We start from the raw sequence: 23,953 nt of genomic DNA, 5'->3' as shown, positions 1-23,953 counted from the left end.
ACTTCCGTTCAACCTTGGTTTTCTGATATTTTTTTTTCAAAGGGATTTTTAAAGTTTTGTGAGTGGATTTAGTGTTAATGAAAGTAAGAAACTAATAGCAATGGCTACTACCAGACACATTAAACACAGATGTAGGCACTGTGTAGATTTCTGTTGTATAGCTCTGATGAGCAGAGGCTCAAGAATATGTTCCAGGTTGTCCAGTGCTTTTGCCATGTAAATAAACACCTATGAAGAGGAGCCTCGGCTGAGGATTCCAAACTTGTTTTTAACTTGTGAACCAAGCAACATTTTAACCAGTAGCACGTTTCTAGATACAGACGGTTGGTACTTAGGAGGTTGATACTTAAGTACTGGACAGCCTAGTCCCCTATTTTATTAAATAATTTAGGAGGAAATTGGGTAAATATTAGTGGCCTAAAATCAAGGATAATATCCATTTTCATAGTCATGAAAACATTTTTTCTCTTGTATGTTTCAGATGACGTTGCACCCTACTTCAAGACTGAGCCTGGTTTGCCCCAGATCCATCTAGAGGGGAACCGTCTTGTACTCACGTGCCTTGCGGAAGGCAGCTGGCCTTTGGAATTTAAGTGGTTACACAATGACACTGAAATCACTGCCTACTCCACTGAATATAAGTAAATGGATTTTTTTTTAAATATCATTTTAATTGCAATATTTTTTGTGATTACACTTAGAAAAGATTTGCTATTAGTCACAATAACACAGTGTGGTAATGATGACAGGCAGTGCCAATGCATCCTGAAGAAAGTTGGAACAATGGCACTATATAAATAAAATGTGATGCTATGTACAGTAAATTGAGTGGAAGTTTGAAAGTGTCTTGCTGTTTTGCTAAAAGAATGCTTATAACTTGCTACAAATCAGGCCCTAAAATAGGAATGCAGTGGAAGGGAAATGCTTACAATATCATCTTCAAAGATTTCTTAAATGATGCCTATATAAGTGTACTCACCTTTGAAAATAGAAATTGTCCTGGTACAGTAGTGTCTTCTAAAACAACAAAAAACCTGTGTTTTAAATTAACAAAAGGCTTTTCATTTCACTCTCCATTTTCACTTCACTCTAGCTCCTACTCTAGTACCTTGCTTCTCCATTTTGGAGACCAAGTATGGTGGGTTGAAAGCAGAGCCAATTTTACACAGTTGCATGTTATATTGACTTAGCTACATTCCCCTAATAGAGAACTGAGTTTAGAGGGGCTATTGTCCTGGCCAAGCAGGAAGAAAGACAAGATGCAAGGAATGTGGTTTTAATTCAGCCTCAACTACCCAGCAAGAAATTGTACAGTGCAGATCATCATTCCTTCCTTAATCATTTCCATGTGTTTGGGGAGAGCTGCCATCAGCCCTCCCCTCTCCCGTTCTGGCCCCAACTCATTGCTGGGACCCCTCAGCCTTCCCCTCATATGAGGATTTAAAGGAGCTGGGGAAAGGAGGTTGAGTCCCCAATTTACTAGATGTTAGAGGCTCCAGCTCCCCTTCCTCAGCTTCCCTAGGGGGTGACTTCCCCTAAATCCAACTCCCTGGTTTACCAGGGAGCTATTCTTCCTTATGGAACAAGTATCTGCACTGGACACCTCCCATCTGCTAGGTTGTGACAACCCAACCAGGCCACTGACCTGCTGTGGGGAAGGAGTGGGGGAAGCCTGCTCTGCCCTGGACAATCTAGTGAGGGAAAATTCCTTTCCAGCAGAAACAAGTAACTAGTGCAATGCCTACAGCAGATGATAAAACCTGTTTATTTTCTGATCACATGGTGGGGAGGATGAGTGCTGCTGCTTCAGGGTGAAAGATGACTGTCTGCAGGGAATGGATAGAAATACCCCTCCCCCAGATGCACATGGGCCAGTGGCCCACCTGAGCTCATTTCGGTCAGTCCCTGACTCAGGTGATGCTCTCCCATCCTCCCTTCTTTAGCCCAAAAGGGAGGGATCCCTGAAAGTAGCCAAGAATCTTCTTCTCACTGGCCAGACAAAGCCCCCCTGCATTCAAAGTTAGAGGAAGTGCAGAACAAAGCCTGTAGTATAAAATCACTACTCTTTTTGTTTCTGCTTCTATGAATGTGGAGTTTAATTTTGAAATTAAAAAAAAAAGCTGCATCCTTCTATTTACATACTCAAGGTAAACAAAAATGGTTCATAACATTGTATGTGGAAATAATGCCAGTGCATACATTCTGATAACTATCTATTTTAGAGTTTTATACCACTGCCCATCTCCATAATGTGTGAATGCCTTCCATGTGACATCAACAGCAAAGTTCCTGGACTTCAGGACGTATCTGGCACTTCTGTCTTCCTGGGCTCAGATATTTATAACTATTTTATATATTCGTTTTGATATCACTGCTTCTATCAAAATTGCTTCTTAAAAATCTCTGCTCACACCAATAGTTGTTCTTGTAACTCAGTTGCATAAACAGACTAGCTCATAATTCATTTTTATAGATTTTTCAAAAATATAATTTACTAATATTCAGCATAATTTTTCATATTCTCTGCACTTCCAATAGCAACAGCAACAACAGACTTTTAAAATGTTGAACATTTACATTGGGGAGGAGGAGGAGGTGACATCTCGGCACCTGTACCATAAAAATGCACAAACATGTACACCATTTTTAAACAGTATCCACAATTGTAAAGAATTAATCTGGTAATACATCCAATCAAAATTCACCCTACAGCAGTTTCCAAGGTAACTAACACATAGTTATTAGAATATAAGACTGCACATGTTGAAAGAAACAAAAAATATGGGTAGCATTTCTTCTTTTTATTAAAAAAAAGATTTTGAATAAAGTTACAAAAATACAAATTGGTAAAATAGTAATACAATGCAAACTGGTAAAGCTTCATGCTGGCCACTTGAATACTTTATGTGACCTATATATTTTCCTAGATTTGGGGTTTTTGAAATTGGGTTTTACGTCATTGAGAATAAATTAAATGCAATTAATAAAATGAAGTTTGCTAATCTAAAAGTTGTCACTTTCACCTATTTCCATTTCTCTACTCCCTCCTTTTACTCTTTCTTCATAAAATCATAGAAAGTAGAATTGAGGGAGCCCAATCAAGTCTCGTTGATCCTTTAGCAACACAGGATTATTACCTACCGAGAGTGCCTCCATCTTTCTTGGATTATTTTTTGGATTTTATCTGCATGTCATTATTGTTTTTCTGTTGCCTTTGCACATTGCAAAGCAAGGCATTTTAGAACATACAGTCCCCATACTTATGTAGGCCACACCTCTTTCATAAACACGTAGCGTAGCAGAAATGTGCATTACAGGGCTCTGCTGGCCACCTTGTGGCCACCTTTGCGGTATACAGAGTTGCTGGCAGTGCAGTATTATTTTAGGATACAGTTGCCACCAGAGTAGACATATAGACGGAAGCACTACCATTCTCTATCAATCAGGTAAGTGACAGTAACTCCCAAGGGAACATTTTCTCATCATCTCTCCTTCACCTCTACTCTCAGGAGTATATTTCTTAGTTCACAATACTGGTTGTTTTTCTGCCTCTTAAGATAGTTGTTCACTATGGAATGGGTCCATTTTAATTCCATTTATACTTTCAGCTTTGTTTGAAGGGCTGCAGTGCTTTGGGGCTGTTTGTGGCACGACTGGAATGACCATTTCATCACAAAGCATTAAAGACACACGCAAGCAGCTGCACCACTTGCAGTAGAACACTGTAAATCGGAATACTGAAGTTAGATCACTTTGCTCTGCTTCCTTCACTGGATAGTCTATTTGCAGTATCTCATGCAGCATCACAGTTTCTCTTCTTTCAGAAGTACAAATCCAGCCGAATGACATACCCAGCTGACTGTAGCATATTTATGGAATAAAGCCTGTTCCCTCTACTGAAGAATATAATAACCTAAATATTAAGTTTTCCTACATTATCTACTTTATGCTATCCCATATGCCTGTGTTCTTGGAAGAAAGAGGTATTCTTGCCTTAAGTCTCATCTACTTCTTTTAGGACTAGCTCTGTTAACATCTTCATCCAGATCTATTCTTGTCTAGCATAGAAAGACAAATCTAAATTTCCTTACTATGTATAAACTTAGATAGACTTATCATTTCTTCTGATTAAGCCCAGGAAAGGGTTTCTTTCTATAACTTTAATTTTTACCAGGATCTTACTGTGGAGAAAAGAAGCTTGCTTTTCCCCAAAACCAGTGGTTCTGTACTGCATAGAATATGTGGGTTTGGGTAATAACTTTTGGGGAATAATTAACAGAATTCCCTGTATCCTCTTTCAATATAGTAAATGCCAGTAATATACCTTCTACCCCAAAGAAGGGAATGCTTATGGAGACATTCAGAGTCTCTATTTCCACATCAACTTTACTTCTGATTGCACTTCTGCTAAACATTAAGGGATTCTACTTTGTGGGACCACTTATGGTTGAACAGTTTTGTGAATGCCAGCTATTCAGATATGTCAAAACGTGCTGTACACACACCATGGACTGTGGTGTTTAGCTTATAAAATGGAGATTTTTAATATTTTTTCAGAAGAAAAACATCTAATAGGATGATTAATCACAACAGGAAGCATGAGCATCACTGAGTCAGTGCGACACTTGTTTTGATTGACAGGAGCAAAGTTGACTGCAGTGTATCAGCAGCAGGGAAGCTGGTAGAAGGATCTGAAACCACTAACTGTCACTGAAGGGGTAAGAAGGAAGAGCGTAAGGGGAGGGCAGGACCTGGGACCTCTGGGGTGGTATCAAAAGGCAGAGAGTAGGACTCAAGAACATTAAAGATGCTTGGATGAGAGAGAAACTTCTTATTTTCTGCTCATGGGAAAAAAATCTGAATAACAATATGTCTGACACATGTGAACTGAAACAAAAAGTTCAGATTGCCATGGTATTCAGTATTCAGATTTGCGCACATCTGTAATAAATTAAAACAACAATTATCATTTTACCATGTACTGGTCTTGTAACAAACTCAGATCAGTGGACTGTAACTGTGTGTGTGTGTGTGTGTGTGTGAGACCACATACCTATTACATACACAGTACCTTGTTTCTTATCTTTATATTCAATTTAGTCTAATGAATTTCAGGCCAAGATGTAAGGCACGGTTATTTTATTTAGCACTTAACCGTTCTTGTTTTTGATATCTAATTAAAGCACATTTGCTACAGCTATATGTGCTTGAAAAGCTCGTAAAATATGAACTATTGATAATTACAATAACTGTTACAAAATATTAATTTTGCAAGTCTAAATAAAATTTATTAATTTTAATAGCTCTCTGTAACCCAAGATGAGCACAAAAGGGTTTTGAACTTGTAGGAATGAAAAACCTCTAGATTTGCTGTCTTCATATTCATGTGCTCCCCCAGGAAGATTTTTGTGCTGTATGTATGTTGGAATGTATTGCAAGAAAGGGCACGTTTTGACATAAAGATTTTGGTTGCAGGATTTAAACTCTGGATGTGATAAAACTGGTTCTGGTTTCATCTCAGGAGATAAACATCCTTGTTAAGCTTGAAAGCTGCAAACCAGTAATGCCACTGCCTGCCAATCCCCATATATCCTTTGGGGATTGTCTAGTGCCCTTTTTCCACACTTGGAGTGCAATAACCATGGACAAGTGGGTATTAAATATCATCCATTCTGGCTATGTGATTGAGTTTACATTGCCCCCTCCAAAACCCTTTGCTCACACCCTTTCAGGGGCCATCCTTCTGAGTAGATTCTCAAACAAGAAGCAGAATCTCTTAGAACGAGGTGCAATAGAGCCCTGGTACCTCTATAGTACCAGGGGAAAGACTTTTACTCAATGTACTTCCTAGTACCCAAGAAGAAGCATGGCCTGATACCCATTGTTATTCTCCACTATCTCAACCATTTTATTTGGAAACTCAAGTTTCCTGTGGTGACATGGACACATACCAGGGTGGATAAAACTCAATGATTTTTTTTTTAAAAAAATGGATTTTTGAAATTTAAATTGAATTTTTTTGATAAAATGCTTTTTGCAGGAAAAAACCTATCTAAAGATAGTTTTAATTAAGATATATTATAGCTCAAAGATATCTCATCATGGAATAGGGATTATGAATTCTGATTTGATAGTATAAGACAATATATTCATGTAATGTTTAAGAAAAGTTTTGTAAATGAGTTTCAATAGTTCATGGATTAGGGACCCAATCTTATGGAGTTCCAGGGGCTTCTGTATAGATTATGTAGGTTAATCTTTTTATCTACCCAATGGGACTCAGTGTTCAGTCTAGAAGATACCATCAGAGATGCTTAGGTTTTGCAGTTCTCAAACTGTGGATTTGGGTCTCCAGCGATAACATGCTTGTTAACAGCAAAAATGATTTTAAATAAATAACATAGAGGTGAGAAATAACAGACTTCAAGGCTATTGTTCCTCTGCAAATTTGTGTACATAGCGTCAATCCCTTACCTCTCTCTAAAAGTGCAAAGTTTCAAAAAGTTGAATGAATAGAAGATTTTTGGGGGAGGAATAGATCTGGACAAGGAGAAGAAGTCTAGAGATAAATGTGAGACGGGAGGAACGGGCAGGAGAAACAAAAGTGAAACTGTTTGTTTGAGCAGCATATTCCAGAAGCCTTGAGGTCTTTCTGAGTGTAGCCTTCATTGATTTGAGATCTACCATACCATTTTCTTACTAGAAGGGAAAACCTATAATGGCAGCAGGCCATAAAAGAGACCCAGTTTGGGAATAAGAACCATTTAAGAAATATATGTTTGCTGATGATGTTTTAAAGAAAGACATACCAGTGAACTGGTGGAAGTCACATAAGCATTTGGATTCAGAGACTGTTGAAGTGATAATCTCACTTTTAACAGCAGTAGCTTCTTCTGCCGGTTTCGAAAGAATATTTTTTTCTTTTGGACTAATTCATTCCAAACTGAGAAATCATTTGGGACCTGAAAAAGCAGGAAAGTGTTCAAAAACAAACAGGAAAATGAAGGTGAAGATGACTGTGTTAGCTGCAGAAACCAGTATTTTAAGTTTCTCATGTTGACCTGGCTGACATAGAGATTTAATTTTTGTTTTTTTTAAGTATTTCATGTAACTATTTTAGTTAAAAGCAATTTTAACAAAAACAAACCTGATTTTAAAAAACGTGAATGATTAACTAAATTCAAAAATTCATATGCTTGTTTTGTTAAAATATCGTGTGTTTGCTGTTGAAGAAAAAAAATACAGAATACATAACGTTGTTGTTTTAGTTAAATAAAAATATTTAAATGTCTGTCTGGTGACGTTCTCCTCCTAATACAGCATGGCAAGAAAATCCTCCAAATATTAATGATAAACCTGTTGAATTGGAGATATTCATCTCCCAATGACTTCATAAATATCTGCTTCAATGACCTTTGGTAAATGAAATAACCAAACGATCATTCATTTTCTGATTTAGCTGTAAAACTAATCTGAAAAGTTTTCATAATAAATCACTTAAAAATGTATAGTGTGTACCTTCTAAAAATGAAACGTACATCTATCTCTGAGTTGTGAAGAATATGTATTAAGGTTATAACTACCGACAAGAATGCACTTTTATGTAGAAATCCATGATTAAATCGAGTCTTCCTGGCTAGTGATTTAAATCAAATCCACCCTGGCACATACCATCCCTAGAAAAGGACATGTGCTTTGCAGCTCTTGATATGAAGGGCATGTACTTTCAGGTGGACATTCACCCTGCTCCCAAATGTTTACTCAGGTTCATGGTAGGGTTCAACCACTTTAAATACAGAAAAGGATGATGATGAATTGAGCTGTAGCTCATGAAAGCTTATGCTCAAATAAATTGGTTAGTCTCTAAGGTGCCACAAGTACTCCTTTTCTTTTTGCAAATACAGACTAACACGGCTGTTACCCTGAAACCTTTAAATACAGAGTAATTAGAGTCTTTGCACAGTATTGTTTTAACACAAATGATCCTGAATGAACACCTTACGTTCTCAAGGTTAGAAATTATGTATGCAGAGCATGGCTAATTAAGTATGAGGAGCATGGCTTTTGTAGTGACTTTGCATACACTAGTTCGTCTTACATATTTATAGATTTATATTAGCATGCATCAAGTCTGAACTAGTATGTCTGAACGTCAGACATCATTTCCCCCTCCCCTTTTTTTTTAATTAGAACAAGACTCCTTGGATCTCATCCACTGCCTTTGTCCCAAATTTGGTGATCTTGAGGTTGAAGCAAATGTTATTTAGCTTATCATAAAGGTTTTTGAGCAGTAGCATGATCTAGTTTTCTATCTGGCAATCTCGGTGTTTTGATGTGTTTTTAATTTTAGTGGGCCACATTTTACTTAAAAAAACTATATATAAAAGAGGCTAAATCGGTAGATGGATAAGGCTCTGGTAACATATTTTGAATAGACATTAGTCTTTCCAACAGCTTTATTTTAAAAAAGCGGGTTTTTTTTTTCTGAATTTGCCTTGTATTGGCATCTTTATGGCCACAGATATAAAAAGCCTTTCTCCAGTGCTTAATTTGTGCCAGGGCTGAGCCTGGTACCTCTAGGCTTGGTAGTTTATATCCCCAGCACCTCTGGGCATGCCACGTCAGTTATGAAAGTAAAAAATTGCTTGAGACCTGGGACCTACTTGCTTGAGCTCCGGCATGTCTTTCATTACTAATCAAGCACTGCCTTTCTCCTGCAGCCACACCGTCTTTTAACTTACATTCTGCATTTAGAAGACTTTTTCAAATTTCCTTTTTTTTTTTTAATGAACTAAACTTCAACTTGCAGTTCTGCATAGATCTTTGGTCAAGGTTTTGTCCTTGAATCCCAAGATCTCACAATCACTCTGGCTGAGTGAGCCCTTATGTTCTGGAACAGGAGCTCTTTAGGTTTCTTTGCTACATGCCACTATCCATCTTGCAATAGAAATCTTCTAGGCAGCTAGTCTCTACTTGGCTGTTCCATTCAAAACAAATAGGTTGTCCATCTTTCTAAATTACTTGCAGAAACTTTAAGTGCCCTGCTGGCATCCAGACAATGGAAATTCCTTTTCTCTTGTGGTTTAGAATGCATACAAAATGAAAGCAAAATAATCTCTTGATCACTGTAAAAATGCTCTTCATTTTTGGGATGAAGTTATATTTGGATCAACTTTCTGCTTATGAATTTTGAAAGTATTATGTTTCTGTCTCTAGCAGAAAATGCTGAAGCTTTGTTAAATGTGGAGAACATAACATAAAATGGCTTTTTTTCAACAGCTGAATGGATAATCATGATTTAAAAAAATATCAGTTTTTTGGATTACAATATTTTTTAAAAATATGTAATCATTTTTATTTATATTTTGATGATTCTCTGTGTTCTTCCTATCTCATGGTCTTAAATCACTGAAGTAGATGTTTTGTAATTGTTTCTTTAGTTTCCTAGATTTAGAATTGTAAAATTTCAGATTTTATAGGGTGGTATTTTCTGCTAAATTTCATACATAAAATGCTTATATCTTCTAAAAGAGACAAGTCTGGGGCTTTATTAATATCCTTTCTGTGAGAACCACATAAACTCAAATCCAAAATTGATAAGCAATTATCCCATGCTATATTTTCATCCTACATGACCTTCTGGTATATTGAACTTCTAAAAGTCAAGAAAGCTGAAGAGATTCAACCTGGCTAAACCTCTATCAGCATTTTCAGTTTGAAGTCAATGGCACTTGTGCTCCTATGTCACTTGAGAGCTTTTCAAAAACCCACTCTCAAGTGCCTAAATTTTGGACTAAAGACCCTAACTTTAGGTGCCTTGTAGGGCTGTCAAGCGATTAAAAAAATTGAGATTAATCGTACTTTTAATAGAATACCATTTATTTAAAATTTTTTGGATGTTTTCTACTTTTTCAAATATATTGATTTCAATTATAACACAGAATACAAAGTTTATTTTTGATTACAAATATTTGCACTGTAAAAACAAAAGAAATAGTATTTTTCAATTCACCTAATGCAAGTACTGTAGTGCAATCTCTATCATGAAAGTTGAACTTACAAATGTTGAATTATGTACAGAAAAATATCTGCATTCAAAAATAAAGCAATGTAAAACTTTAGAGCCTACAAGTCCACTCAGTCCTACTTCAGTCAATCACTCAGACAAACAAGTTTGGTTACAATTTTCTGCCCGCTTCTTGTTTTCAATGTCACCTGAAAGTGAGAACAGGCGTTCTCATGGCACTGCTGTAGCCAGCGTCGCAAGATATTTACATCCCAGATGCGCTAAAGAGTCATGTTCCTTCATGCTTCAACCACTGTTCCAGACAACATGCGTCCATGCTGATGACGGGTTCTGCTCGATAACAATCCAAAGCAGAGTGGACCAACGCATGTTCATTTTCATCATCTGCGTCAGATGTCACCAGCAGAAGGTTGATTTTCTTGTTTGGTGGTTCGGGTTCTGTAGTTTCCACATCAGAGTGTTGCTCTTTTAAGACTTCTGAAAGGATGCTCCATGCCTCGTCCCTCTCAGATTTTGGATGGCAGTTCAGATTCTTAAACCTTGGGTGGAGTGCTGTAGCTATTTTTAGAAATCTCACACTGATAGCTTCTTGTGTTTTGTAAATCTGCTGTGAAAGTGTTCTTAAAATGAACATGTGCTGGGTCATCATCTGAGACTGCTGTAACATGAAATAGATGGCAGAATGGGGTAGAACAGAACAGGAGACGTACAATTCACGCGCAAGGAGTTCAGTCACAAATTTAATTAACGCATTATTTTTTTAACAAGCATGGAAGCATGTCTTCTGGAATGGTGGCCAAAGCATGAAGGGGCATACGAATGTTTAGCATATCTGGCACATAAAAACCTTGCAATGCTGGCACCAAAAGTGCCATGCGAACGCCTGTTTTCTCTTTCAGGTGACACTGTAAACAAGAAGCGAGCAGCATTATCTCCTGTATATGTAAATGAACATGTTTTTCTTAGCGATTTGCTGAACAAGAAGTAGGAGTGAGTGGACTTGTAGGTACTAAAGTTTTACATTGCTTTGTTTTTGAGTGCCATTATGTAACAAACAATCAACATTTGTAAGTTACACTTTCATAATAAAAAGATTGCACTACAGTACTGGTCTGCGGTGAATTGAAAAATACTATTTCTTTTGTTTATCATTTTTACAGTGAAAATATTTGTAATCAAAATAATAATATAAAGTGAACACTGTACACTTTGTATTCTGTGTTTTAATAGAACTCCACATATTTGAAAATGTAGAAAAACATCCAAAATATTTAATAAATTTCAATTGGTATTCTATTGTTTAACAGTGTGATTAATTTTTTTGATATAATCATGTGAGTTAACTGCAATTTATTGACAGCCGTAAAAAATGGTCTATTTTGTGTGTGTGTGTGTTTAAAAAAATTCATTATAACTTCATTAATGTATTGGACATCTAAATAACTTTTCATTGTTAATGCTGAAACAATTTTGTTTTGAAATTACAAAGATTTTATACCTCTAAGAGGGACGTTTTTAATAAAGATGCCATTTTAGCCTCATAATTCTGCAATCACATATGTTCATATTTTAAGACCATGAATAATCCCATGTAAATCAATCGGACTAGTCACGTGAATGAAGTTACGTTCCTGTTTAAGTGTTTGCACAATCAGGGACTTAATTTTCAATTTAATATTTATTTCCTTTAGCAGTTTGGGAAAATTCAAATATGATTCCCTAGCAGTAGTGGCATTTGAAAACAGTGTTTATAATTTAGTTCCCGATAAATTTGCAATAATTTTCAAATTAGACAAACTTCAAACTGATTGAAATCACCTTGATTTCAGTTGCTCCATCATGTTTGACTGATTAAGGGTGTCAATTAGAGATTAAAATGGAGTTTAGTGTATGCTTGAGCATTTTTTTTTTCTGACTGGCCATAATATACTTGCTGTTCTCAGAAATGTCAAGTTATCTAGACAGTGGTATGGCATTTGCATGTGTATGGATATGAATATTTTGGATTTACTGGTAATGCCACTAGCTTCTTGATGCCAGAGATCAAACAAATGGCATATTTTGTGTTGGTAGTGTTCTTTACCCACACCAAGCCTCAGAAAATGTAGGTGAATGGCTCAGGTTGGAACATGTTTTTAGACTTCCTCCAAGTCCATTTTTCAGAGTGGTAGCCATGTTAGTCTGTATCTGCAAAAAGAACGAGGAGTACTTGTGGCACCTTAGAAACTAACACATTTATTTGGGCATACGCTTTCATGGGCATAAGCTTTCACCACTAAAACCAAGTCCATTGAGACTGCAAATTGTCAAGACTGGACAACTAAGGAGTCAGAGTGCAACATCTGCTTGAAAACTTCTGATTTAATAGAATCATTGAATTGTAGGGCTGGAGGAGACCTCAGGAGGTCATATAGTTAAGTGCGGTGTACTCATGGCAGGACTAAGTATTATTTAGCCATCCCTGACAGGTGTTTCTCTAACCTGCTCTTTAAAATCTCCAGTGATGGAGATTCCACAACCCCCATAAGCAATTTGAGTGTTTAACAACCTTGACAGTTAGAAAGTTTTTTCTAATGTCCAATGTAAACTGCCCTTGCTGCAATTTAAGCCCATTGCTTCTTTTACTCTCCTCAGATTTTAAGGAGAATATTTTTTTCTCCCTCCTCCTTGTAACCACCTTCTAGGTACTTGAAAACTGTTCTCACATCCCCTCGCAGTCTTCTCTTCTCCAGACTAAGCAAATCCATTTTTTTCAATCTTCCCTCATAGGTCATGTTTTCTAGACTTCTAGTCATTTTTATTACTCTTTTCTGGACTTTTACCAATTTGTCCACATCTTTCTTGAAATGTGGTGCCCAGAACTAGACACAATACTTCAGTTGAGGGATATTACTGTCCATATTTCAGCTCTCTTTGAGAGGGTATTCTGTAATGTACCTGTAATGAGGTCTTGACATGGCAATAAGGAAAATGGCTCTGAGCAAATGACCACTGCTAAATTTGGAGATTGCCTCCAGGGACTGGCTTGGATTCATGGATCCACAGATATTCAGGAGTACTTAGGGAAGTATAGGAAGAATGACTTCTCTCCAACATCTGTTACCACTGAGGTCTGGAACTGATGATAATAAAACTTGAATTCATATTCCCTTTGTCTGAGACTGAATAAGTTCTGTTATGATGTTTCTGGCAGAAGGTTGGAGAAGAAAAATATTCTTGAGATTAAGAGTCTTTCCTGTCCTGAATAGCAGATGCCTTTCATAGGGAATCTGGTTAGTCATTTTTGTAAACCAAGATCTGAGCAATAAAAGTTGGCAGGCATAAGCACTAGTCTCTGTGATCAAGAGTCACATCACTGGCTCCCCATGGCACTGCGAATGAAGTTCAAAAATCTTGTCCTTGCTTTTAAGGTTCTACATCATAAAGTTCCTGTCTAGATCTTTTTCCCTGTCTGTTTAGCATTCTTCCGCTTAACCTCCTGACATGCAGCCAATCCCCCAGTTATACCAACCTTGACTCCCGTTTCATCTGCTTCCATAAAAGGCTTTTTGCCTTCTTTCATGCTGCCATTTGCTCATGAATCACTGTTCCAAAATATTTTGGAACCTTTTGCCTCATTCAGATCGCTTTTAAAAGCATATTATTGAAGCATTATCTATAAAAAAGGACCCAAGTTTACACTCAGAACAGAAACTAACAAAAAATATGTTGAACCCACATTATGTACATATACCTAACCCAAAGACTGTGGAATCGGCTCTATAATCATCTCCTTCTTAATCTCTCCTTCCCAATGTATGTTACAGCTTCACTTGTCTGATCCATCATCCTGACTGTAAGAATTTTGGGTAGGGACTTGTCTTTTTCTTTTTTCTTCCTTTGCAGCATATGGGAGCATTTATTATTATTTTGTTATCTAACACTTATATTGTGATAGCATCTAAAAGCCCCAGCCAGGCACTGTATAAACATATAATAAATGGCAGTCACTGCTTCAAAGAGTTTACAGTCCCAAAGCAGACTGGGGTGGGGAAAATGGGGTAGCAAATACATATTTATGGGTGTAATGAAATAACTAACAATAGTTATGGTATAATTGTGATGTCAAATTTAACCGTTACCAGAAACTGATGGTATCTGAATTCAAGGGGACAATTTGCCATTTTAAGACTGTGGATGCTTCTGAAAATGAAAACCTGCCTAAATCACAATACCATCCTTCCATCCCTTCATGAGGACTTGACGGTATAGGTTCCGTTGTTGAAATAGCAGCATCCACCTTTGGAGCTACTGACCAGAACCTGTATTGGGAAATGGGAAAGAGAGGTATATGGACTTTCCCTGAATGTAGCATAAACAAAATGCATTTAAATTGACATGATCAATAAGCACAGGATGCAGGTGGACATCACAATTAATGGTCAAGTGTGAGGCAGTAAATGCATTTAATTACGTGGGATCATACATATCCAATGAAGGAGGCTGCTCCAAAGAAATCTGAAGACTATAGATAGCTTGCTCAGCCATTGTCCCTCTTACAAAAGTGTGGAAAAACCATGGCATCTTGAAATGTATGGGGGTTTGAGTAATGAAAAGCTTAGTTTTTTTCCATAGTGACTTATTGATGTAGTTCCTGGGAAACTAATGCTTCTGTCAAGAAGAAAATCGAAGCCATTGAGATGTGGTGCTGGTGAGGACTCTTGCATCTCTTTTGGACAAAAAAAGAAAACAAATGCTTGTTAGAAGTATTATAGAGAAATGAACTCTTGTCAGAAATCAACAAATGCAAACATATGTACTTTGGTCACATCAGGCGTAGAAATGGAAATAACTTGAGAAGTTACCATGGAAAGCATGGTGATGGGTCATCGTAATAGGGGACAGCCAGTGGGGAGATGGATAGATGATTTGCAGCAGATCACTGGTAGGTCAGCTGCTGAGTGTGTGATGTTAGAGATGGATCGAGAATGCTTCCAAAAATTCTACTATGTCACCAGTATTCAGACATGAATAAATAGGCTTTACACTTAAATTGAAGAGCCTAGAGCTAAAATTTTGGACCTGCTTGAAAATTGGATGTTAGAGGAACTGAGAGATCTTCTCCTTTTTAAAAGAAAAAGTTTAGTAGGTTTCTAAGACTCTTAAAATGTGCTAATAATCCACTAGAGAGTAACAGAATGATCCTCCCCAAAGTGTGGGAAACTAATTCTCTTGTACATACAGTTGCATTTAGGAGTTCCATTTCTGTGCTGGATATTTGGTAGGTGAATGGGGTTGAAAAGGAAAAAGACCAATGGCTTGAGTCCACTGCATTGGGTTATAAGTTGTATAACAACTTCCTGCCGCAGTATACTTGCTTCAAGTGTAAACCGATATCTGCATCATTTTAGAGCATATGCTGCAAAGATTTGTGCCACAAAGTGTGTCTCCACTTGCCCTACTTGACACATGGGAAGACAGTAGATCCAGAGTTAGAAGCCATCCCTTATGTGGGTTTAGATGGTTTCTTCTTTGCAACCTTTAAAGGGGTTTAAAGGGTTTTCATTCTGATACACAAATAAGTCTGAGAAAAGGACATCAAAGCAGCACACTTCTGATCCACTCGATCTGGTCTACTGGCAGGAAATCTAGCCCTACAGTCCTGGCTTGCTGCAGATGAACACAGGAAAAACGAGTGTTTTAATTTTGGCTCCATTTAAAACACAAGGGGGGAAAAATCTAGTGGCCAAACAGAAAATAACAAAATATTTTAGAAAAAGTAAAATAAATAAATTTTTAGCTTGTAAGAGCTATAAACTATAAAGAAAAACTAAAAATAAAAATGACTTGTCAATGTCCAGTTAAGTCACTCTTTTTTTTTTTTTGTGGTTTATGGTGTTCAGCTTTAGTCTTCTTAGCAAAAAAGAAAAACATTAGTCATATTTGATCGCTGACACTTGTTGATTTTAATTTATTGATTGTAGTCTACCTTACCTAGATACAAATGTGTATTTAGTGGTAATTATAATACAGGAATCATAGCTGGTGACTCAGTTCTATATTTATTTTTAAAAATGACTTTCCCTACCTCCCTCATTTTCATTGCATCTGATTCTGTTCATGGATTATTTGTGTGTGTGTGTGTGTGTGTGTGTGTGAGAGAGAGAGAGAACATGAACACCTTTTCCTCTAATGGCATAAAATTGTAAAGATTAAAAGTCAGCAGTATTATTTTTCCTTATTTTTTCATAAAGGGTTTCATTAATCCTGCCATAAGATCTCCAGAAGGTGACCTGAGGGTATATGTACTTTGATTAATATTTGTTTAATGTAGGATTATCTATATTACTCTGATGTTTTATTCATATTACAATTGCGCCTATCAGTTGATTTTCAGGTTGACTAGTCGGATATAGTTGAACGAAGAAGATGAACAATTAGTAGACTAAGTGACTTTTAAAGTGTGCTGAGGGGCAGAACAAATACAATATATAATGCACCTTGTCTGTTCAGTACTCTTATGAGTTAAGTTGGTCGCACAGTATAGTAAAAGATTTTTCCATACCTGAATTTTAATGTTGTTGGAAAGCTTTGCCAATGCCATTATTTAGATTTCTGTTTTGTTATAGCACCTCTGGGAAAAGTATTAGACTTTTCTTGCCTTATGGATGAAGGTAAATTGAGTTGAGGGAAAAACTCAAATCAATACTACTAGGCAAAATGTTGAGTCTAGTTAGTCTTATCATAAATGGATCTTAAGACTGTAAGTTTGCCATACAATTCAAATGTTTTGTTCTTGGATCTAGTACAGGATGTATCAGGGGATCATTGATAATTTGAGAGTGCAAGTCATTTATGCATTTTTGTTCATGGGAAAGAGGTGCAAGATATGCATGAGGCAATGTAAGATGTTAGAGTAAGATGTAGAAACTCAACACACAATTTAAGAGTGGATAGGACACTCTTCTTAAGGCATAACCTATTTTTGGAAATAGATAGTAACATTTTCATCCATAACAGAGGATATGTTATAACGCTGCCTTTCTCTTTGTGTCTCGCAGATACATTATCCCAACCTTACAGAGATCTCATGCTGGGTTTTATCAATGTGTGGTGCGGAACAGGATGGGGGCGCTCTTGCAAAGGAAATCTGAAGTTCAAGTGGCATGTATGTGTTATCTTGTAACTTATTAACAAGCCAATTAAGTTCTTATGTGCAGGAAGAATAATATAGCAATAATGTTTGTCAATTCATTACAGGTATGTCTTGAGATAAGTCATATGTTTAAAAATTGTTATATTGCAAGAATTTTCATAGTGACAGTGGTGGTCATCTGGTAGGAAAATTCGAACTGGAGCAGTGTGAAATGTGTGCAGCAAGTACTGAATCACTCAAACTGAGACTGGATTAGAGGCTTGCTATGGCTTACCTTAGGGTCTTTTTGGGTCTTTTTGCACAGCCAGTAAGCAGGGCTGACTTCCCCTTCACACACAACTGCAGTAGACATAATCAGGCCAGGTAAGGCAAGGGCCTTCTGGGAAAGGAAAAAGAGGGATCTCAAAAAGTGGTTTAAAAGGGGAGACAATATTTTGGGGCTAAACTATGGAGAAATGAGTCCCCCGCAGAAAAAACACCTAAAATGGCACAAACAATAATGGAGGGAGTTGACAGTTTAAAGTCACTTATAGCTGAGCTTTTAGTGTGTTGGAAGTAAAGAAAGAAACTTTGACCACCAAGCAAGGAACAAGAATTTACTGGAAATCCATAAGGATTTTGAGACATGGTGATACCTTGGTGATTATGGCCAGCAAAGGTACTACTCTCTGAGAGGGACAGATTGTCTTCTCCAATGAATCAAAACACACAAAAAGGAGCTTTGGAGCTGATTTGTCATGTAGCTGATATAAAGGGCAGGCAAGCACTGATTGATCTTGCTTTCTGTGTCCTCCAATTTTAGCAATGACTCCTACTTGCAATGCCTTGCTCCTGGAGGGAAATAGGGAGGAAAGATGTGTCTCAATATAGTTTTAGTTTAAACACACTCTTCTCACAGGAGTACTGAGAAAGGCCTCCTAAGAATCCATAAAAGTTCTGTGGTACTGTCAGGGCCTTGCAGGAAAAGAAGGAACCCTATATAATTCCCTAGCTAACATGCTAAGCCCAGTAGAGTGCTACCTGCCCCTGGATTTAGTATAGGGCTGGCAACATCAGAAGATGGAGGATTTCCATTGGCTGCTGTTTGTGGGGGAAAGGATGTCAGACAAATTTCTAGCCCCAACACGACTCTTTTGAGAGACAGTGGCCCTACTGCCAGTCCTCTCTTCCTGGTCTCCAACAACAGAAAATGGAAAGAGCAGCCAGTTGTCACACTCTACTCTCACACTCCTTCAAAGACTCTTGGGAGGGAGATAACTAGAGACAGCAGGAGGATGATAGGAGAACACCATGCCTTTCCCTGAAGACATCAATGATAGAAGCCCTAGAGCATGAAGGAGGCATGGAGCTATTAGGAAGACAGGTACAGAATACCCAAGGAAGAGAGAGGTGGGATGTTGCTTTGGAGGTTCCAGTTAATCACCCTTGCAATAGAAAATCAATGGGTTTATTCACAGTCAATACCTCACTAACTAAACTCTGAGATTCTGTTCCTGAACATGACTGTGAACCAAATTTGTATGATGTTCATATCTGTATTTCAGAATACAAAGGCTGTCAGACTTGACCTCTGATTTGATTTTTGACTTTCATTTGGAAATGCTGGTTGATTTTCTCAATCATTGGTGCTGAATTACTTGATTTAGCTTGTAAAATATTAAAGATGTCATAATTCAGAGTACTTTTGCTCTTGTTTCCTCCATTAACATCTAGAAAATATAAATCAAATAACTTGTTTGAAAGTATTTTTAAAGAATTAGACTGTGATCTATTCATTACTCTTTAAAAAGTATGTTTGAACATATGCCAGCTTTGGACTTAAATTCAGCTTCTTACTTCCAATCCTCCTCGTTTTACCAAAACAATAGCATTCTTTTGAAGTAAATATTTCAAAATCTATAAGTAAAGTACCATTTGTTTGTAACACTACATGTTAGCTGTCTGATGCATAGGATACTGTTCCTTAGGGTACATAACTGGAAGATCAGCAATAATAAAATAGATAATGGTTGATAAATGGAAGTAAGATTAAGTAGATGAGTTGAATTCTTTTAGTCATAACCATTTTCAAGTAAGTGAGTAGACTGTACTTTAAAACGAAAAGTTGTAATGAGAATAATACATTGCACTCATACACTCTTTTACCAAGTTCAAGTAATTTATCCCTTAAAACATCAGTCTCTAATAAGCATTCGTATTATCTCAGTTTTACAGATATAGAGATTGACACAGAGGGTTTAAGTGACTTGCCCAATGTCACACAGCAAGTCAATAGCAAAACTGAGACTATGACTCATAGACTGAGCCTGGAATTGGGATTTCCCAAGAGTGTGCTGCAGCGGCATAGTGATTTTGCAGAACATAAAAGTACTATACAATTGTTTTCCAATTAAAAAAAAAAGAGAGAAGACAGGAGTGGAGGAGATAAAGCATGAAGGATAATAGCACAACTGGAAATGTGGTATAAGGATAAATTTGAGCATCTCTATTCTGATGGTTATACCCAAATGGTCAATAAATGCAATTTCACAAAAAACAGTGAATTCCCAAATCAGACATATCCTTAAAAGCACAACTTCCATCTCAGAAGGACAGAATGAGTCCTGCTCATTTTAGTCTGTTTAGTATTGTCTCTATTAGCAATCCCGCAAGATGTGATGTTCTACACCTATAATCAAATGGTACCCAAGAAAGGTGTGAAATTCTTTCCTTCCTTTGAAAACAAACAATAAAAATTACAGAAATTATTTCTTATTTGGTCTTCACAACTGACTGTCCCCTGATTAGTATACATGAGGGACAAATATGTCAGCTATGGTATAAAATAGCTTTTGAAAAATCACTTTGGTCCATTGTTGAATTATCTCTGTAAAATACAGTCATTAAAACTGAATTCTATTGTAAATATTAATCTGTCACCATTATATTTAATACTATTAAATACCAAAAAGCCAATTTTGGTAACAAGAATCTGAATTACTGTAAATCAACACAAATCTGGAAACTCAGCACCCAATATTAAGATCTGTTCCTACAGATTAAAATAACTTTTAAAATATCATAGAAGTTTTTAAAAAATGTGTTAAATACCAAGGGACTGGATTTCTGTACCTAGTAGTGACTGCTGCTATCTTATGACTTAACATTTGCAAAACTTTAATTTTCAAATCTAAATAGTTTTAAGCAATGTGCATGCAAGGAAGTACCTCAAACTTTGTAGTGTTTTACTGTTGTCACTTTCACAGTATAAAAGTCCTCCAATTTTTTTTCAATTCATGCTCAGAAAAATTAGTTGAGATATAAATGAATGAAAAAAGATGTTTATAAAAAAAATGCTGAGCAGTTCTTTTTGGGCTTAAAAATTCCTGAATTCTGAAGGCTAGACCAGTCACATGACAGTGAGATTAATTAGAACTATCTACAGGTTCAAAACTTCTTTTCAAGTAGGTGATCTGATTAGTTATAAACAAAAACATGGAGCAACAGTGCTGATTATGTCTGAATAAGTAACTTGCAAATCACAAAGATGATTAAAGACAAAACAAAAGCAGGAAGAAAAAACATAGCATTTTTAAAAGGGTTTTAGTCTCTTATTTCCTTTCTTAGACGGGCTGCAGGTTCATGTTCTTCTGCCGTCCCTGCATCCCTTTCTGCTCCAGAGAACTTGAATACTGACCCCTTGGCCTTTGGGAGATGGGAATTCAGTGGGGAAACCAAAACAGTTATTTCTGTACACCAATTCGTAATTTATAGAAAAATAAAATGTATACAGATTTTTAGATGGCAGAAGAGTAGAAACCTGCAGCTCAAAGACAAAGCTCAAAAGACCAAACAAAAGCAGGAAGAAAAAATGCAGAGTGTTTTTAATGGACTTCCAACTCCCCGTCCTTGCCCATAAAAATATAAACTACATGAGCGCACTTGTGGGAGGACCCATAGTAGAAGTTTGCATTTAAAAAAAATGTCATATACATAGATTGGGTGTTTGGGTCATGGAAGGAGGCCAGAAGAACCAACAGCTAATGAAAATATTGCAGATAACCATGGCCTTGATCCTACAGTTTTATCAAGTGGGCACACAATGGTCCATCAGCGTGAATCTGATTGGCTATTGGTGCGACTAGACCATGATACAGTTATGCCTGTGGGTGTAATAATAGACTGAAGGAGTATCATGATCAGAAAGACTTGGGAACAAGAAAACTGTGCTAAAGACTTCATAAAACATTTACACTACTTTTGTATTTACATTACGAACTATTTTATCCAATGTAAGAATATATTCCAAAATTATTTGTACATTAAAAATGACACTTTCTGGTTTAAAAAAAAAGTCAGTTATTGCAATAGGACACGTTAAATCGTGTAGCAGTGCTGAGTGATACACTTGTGTGCTCTGGAGGTACTGTGTTTTGCCTTGTGCCTCACCACACACCTGAAATCTGCATTAATCAACACTATTGTCAGATCTTTTTACTTAATTATGGCAATGCCGTAAAATATAACTTTTTCTCTGATGCCTTTTAAAAGAAAAGAAAGGGGAGAAGAAACTTCCAAAACTTTGAATATAACTTTTCTCTTCAGATATGGGAAATTTCATGGACACAGACCAGAGAAAAACAGTGTCACAAGGACAAGCTGCAGTTCTAGCCTTCCTGCACATCATCAGCTATCCCAAACCACAAGTGACTTGGTTTAGAGATGGCCACAAGATTATTCCAAGCAGCAGAATGTAAGTTGATGTGAAGTTCAAACAATTAAAGATGTGAAATCTGACTAATTACATTTGATAACAGCTTACATTTTAAACAGACTAATTACGGTTGAAAGAAAATGAAGTAGTCATGAAGTAGCTCATCCCAAGTTTGAGATAAATGGCTATTTCAAGACTGGCTTTGAAATTCCTAAGTAATTCAACAAAATAATTCATGTGATCTTAATGGTGGTTGTACAGCAGCGGGCAGTGGTAATGGAGAATGGCTGCTTTCTCCTCCTCCCATTCATTTTCCTGGTGTGCTTTAGAGAAGTGAGTGTTTGTCCCTGGATTGTATTTACTTGAATGCATTAATTTAATGAATGCTGGTATTTACTTATAAGGCTGCATTTTATATTGAGCTCTGCTTGATGCTATTTTCCTTGACAATAAAACTGTAATCACTGATTATTTCTCCTTATTCTTTTATCCAACTGGCAGTTTTATTTCCTTTGGTCTAATTAGCAGTTCATCCACTCGTGGCAAGGTTGTTGCACTGTGATTAGCTAAGCATTATCTCAAGGTTTACTAGTTTATCCCTTACCTAAGACATTTAAAATGCCAATGTCTATCAATACACTCATGTGTTTATTTAAAGCTTTGTGTGGTCAGCTGGAGTGTTAAATTTTTTTTTGTCCCTGCCTCTTTGTTAAATTTAATAGAGAATTACTGGGTTTTTTGGAGAATGAGAATTTCTAAAGGATCCAGTAGCTGGCAGCTTATGGTGAGAGATATTTTTAGGTTCCAGGATGGCTGCTGAGCACTAAGAGTTCTTAGTAGGGAAAAAAGGCTTTTGAGTTTTGACTTTTTATCTGGAGAGTCATACTTTTAGAAGAGCATAAGATCAGCCATATTGGGTCAGAACAATGGTCCGTCTAGCCCAGTGTCTCTGACAGTGGCCAGTGCCAGATGTTTCAGAGACAATGAACAGAACCAGGCAATTTCAAGTGTTCCATCCCCTGTCATCCGGTCCCACCTTCTGGCAGATGGAGGTTTAGGGACACCTGGAGCATGAGGTTATGTCCCTGACCATCTTGGCTAATATTTTACTGCAGTCCATTTATGCACTTTGTAAACATGAAAGCTAGTGTTACAGGCTCTTTTGAAAGTCAGTTGGAATTAGTGTGGTCAAGGATGTGGAGCAGCTCTGTGATGAGTTATGACAATATGGCCTGCTAATTGGGGTAGTTATTGTACGGCTATATTCAGTTATTGGAATATTTAGTGTATATATGTCGGTTTAGTTTAATAGCAGCTTGTTGGGGAAACAAACTGGAAGCAGAAACAGTATGTTGTTCCAGATGAAACATCTCCTGGTAAACACTTCAGTGGGGCTAAGAGACAATGCCTGAACTCTTTACCTGTGAGGAATATACTCACTGACCCCAGTCAAGTTACAAAGCTTGTTTTGCCAATGCTGGGAACAAACAGATCAAAAGAGCTACAGGCAGCTAAAAAGTCTCTTTCCAGAGGTCAGGCATTTCTTTGGGAGCTGTTTGCAGGGAACAGATTGACACAAGCAGATACCTGTTCAAGTGTCTGAAGAAGCAAAGCTTTCTTAGGCCTTCCATCAAAGGGTGGGAGAGCTTTAGGTAAGATAGATATACATACAGGCTGGCTGTTTATTTTAAAAATCCTATTTCTTGTATCTTATGCTGCTTCCAACTGTTAAGGTTAAACAGTACTTTGATCTAAGAAGGCTGTTTGGCATCCCTGTGTTAACCACTGGTCACGAGCCCCTGACAGGAAGAACTGCAGGTATCAAACCTAGTCAGACCTATTGGGATAAGTGCAGTGGATACCCAGGTACTGGTCTAGGAGTGGGAGAATCACAGGATTCCATCTTGAGAGAAGTGAAGGCATGAAATCTGAGACCTCAGGGAGTGCAGTCAGAGGCTAGAGAAGGTGTCAGATGTGCACCTAGCCCTCTAAAAATCAACTTGGAAGTTTAGCCTTAACCTCACCCATCACGTAGAAGATCGAATATTTGATTCTGGAAATTTTAAACAATTCCTAAAGGAGAAGGTTAAGGTCAATG

General features: G+C 37.1%; 1 protein-coding gene across 1 annotated transcript in view; it reads left to right on the top strand.

Moving 5' to 3' along the window:
* Nucleotides 1-23,953, top strand: part of SDK1 (sidekick cell adhesion molecule 1) — a 687,887-nt gene that overhangs the window by 244,496 nt on the left and 419,438 nt on the right. The window contains exons 3-5 of the mRNA XM_084641923.1: nucleotides 482-641; nucleotides 17,068-17,174; nucleotides 21,747-21,894. Of these exons, the coding sequence (XP_084498049.1) occupies nucleotides 482-641; nucleotides 17,068-17,174; nucleotides 21,747-21,894 (415 nt within the window). The remainder of the gene's footprint in view (nucleotides 1-481; nucleotides 642-17,067; nucleotides 17,175-21,746; nucleotides 21,895-23,953) is intronic.

Source organism: Lepidochelys olivacea (genome assembly GCF_965140295.1).
Source record: "Lepidochelys olivacea isolate rLepOli2 genome assembly, chromosome: 10".
Classification (NCBI taxonomy): Eukaryota; Metazoa; Chordata; order Testudines; family Cheloniidae; genus Lepidochelys; species Lepidochelys olivacea.
Note: the sequence above shows the minus strand (reverse complement) of the source record. Positions and strands in the feature narration are given on the sequence as shown.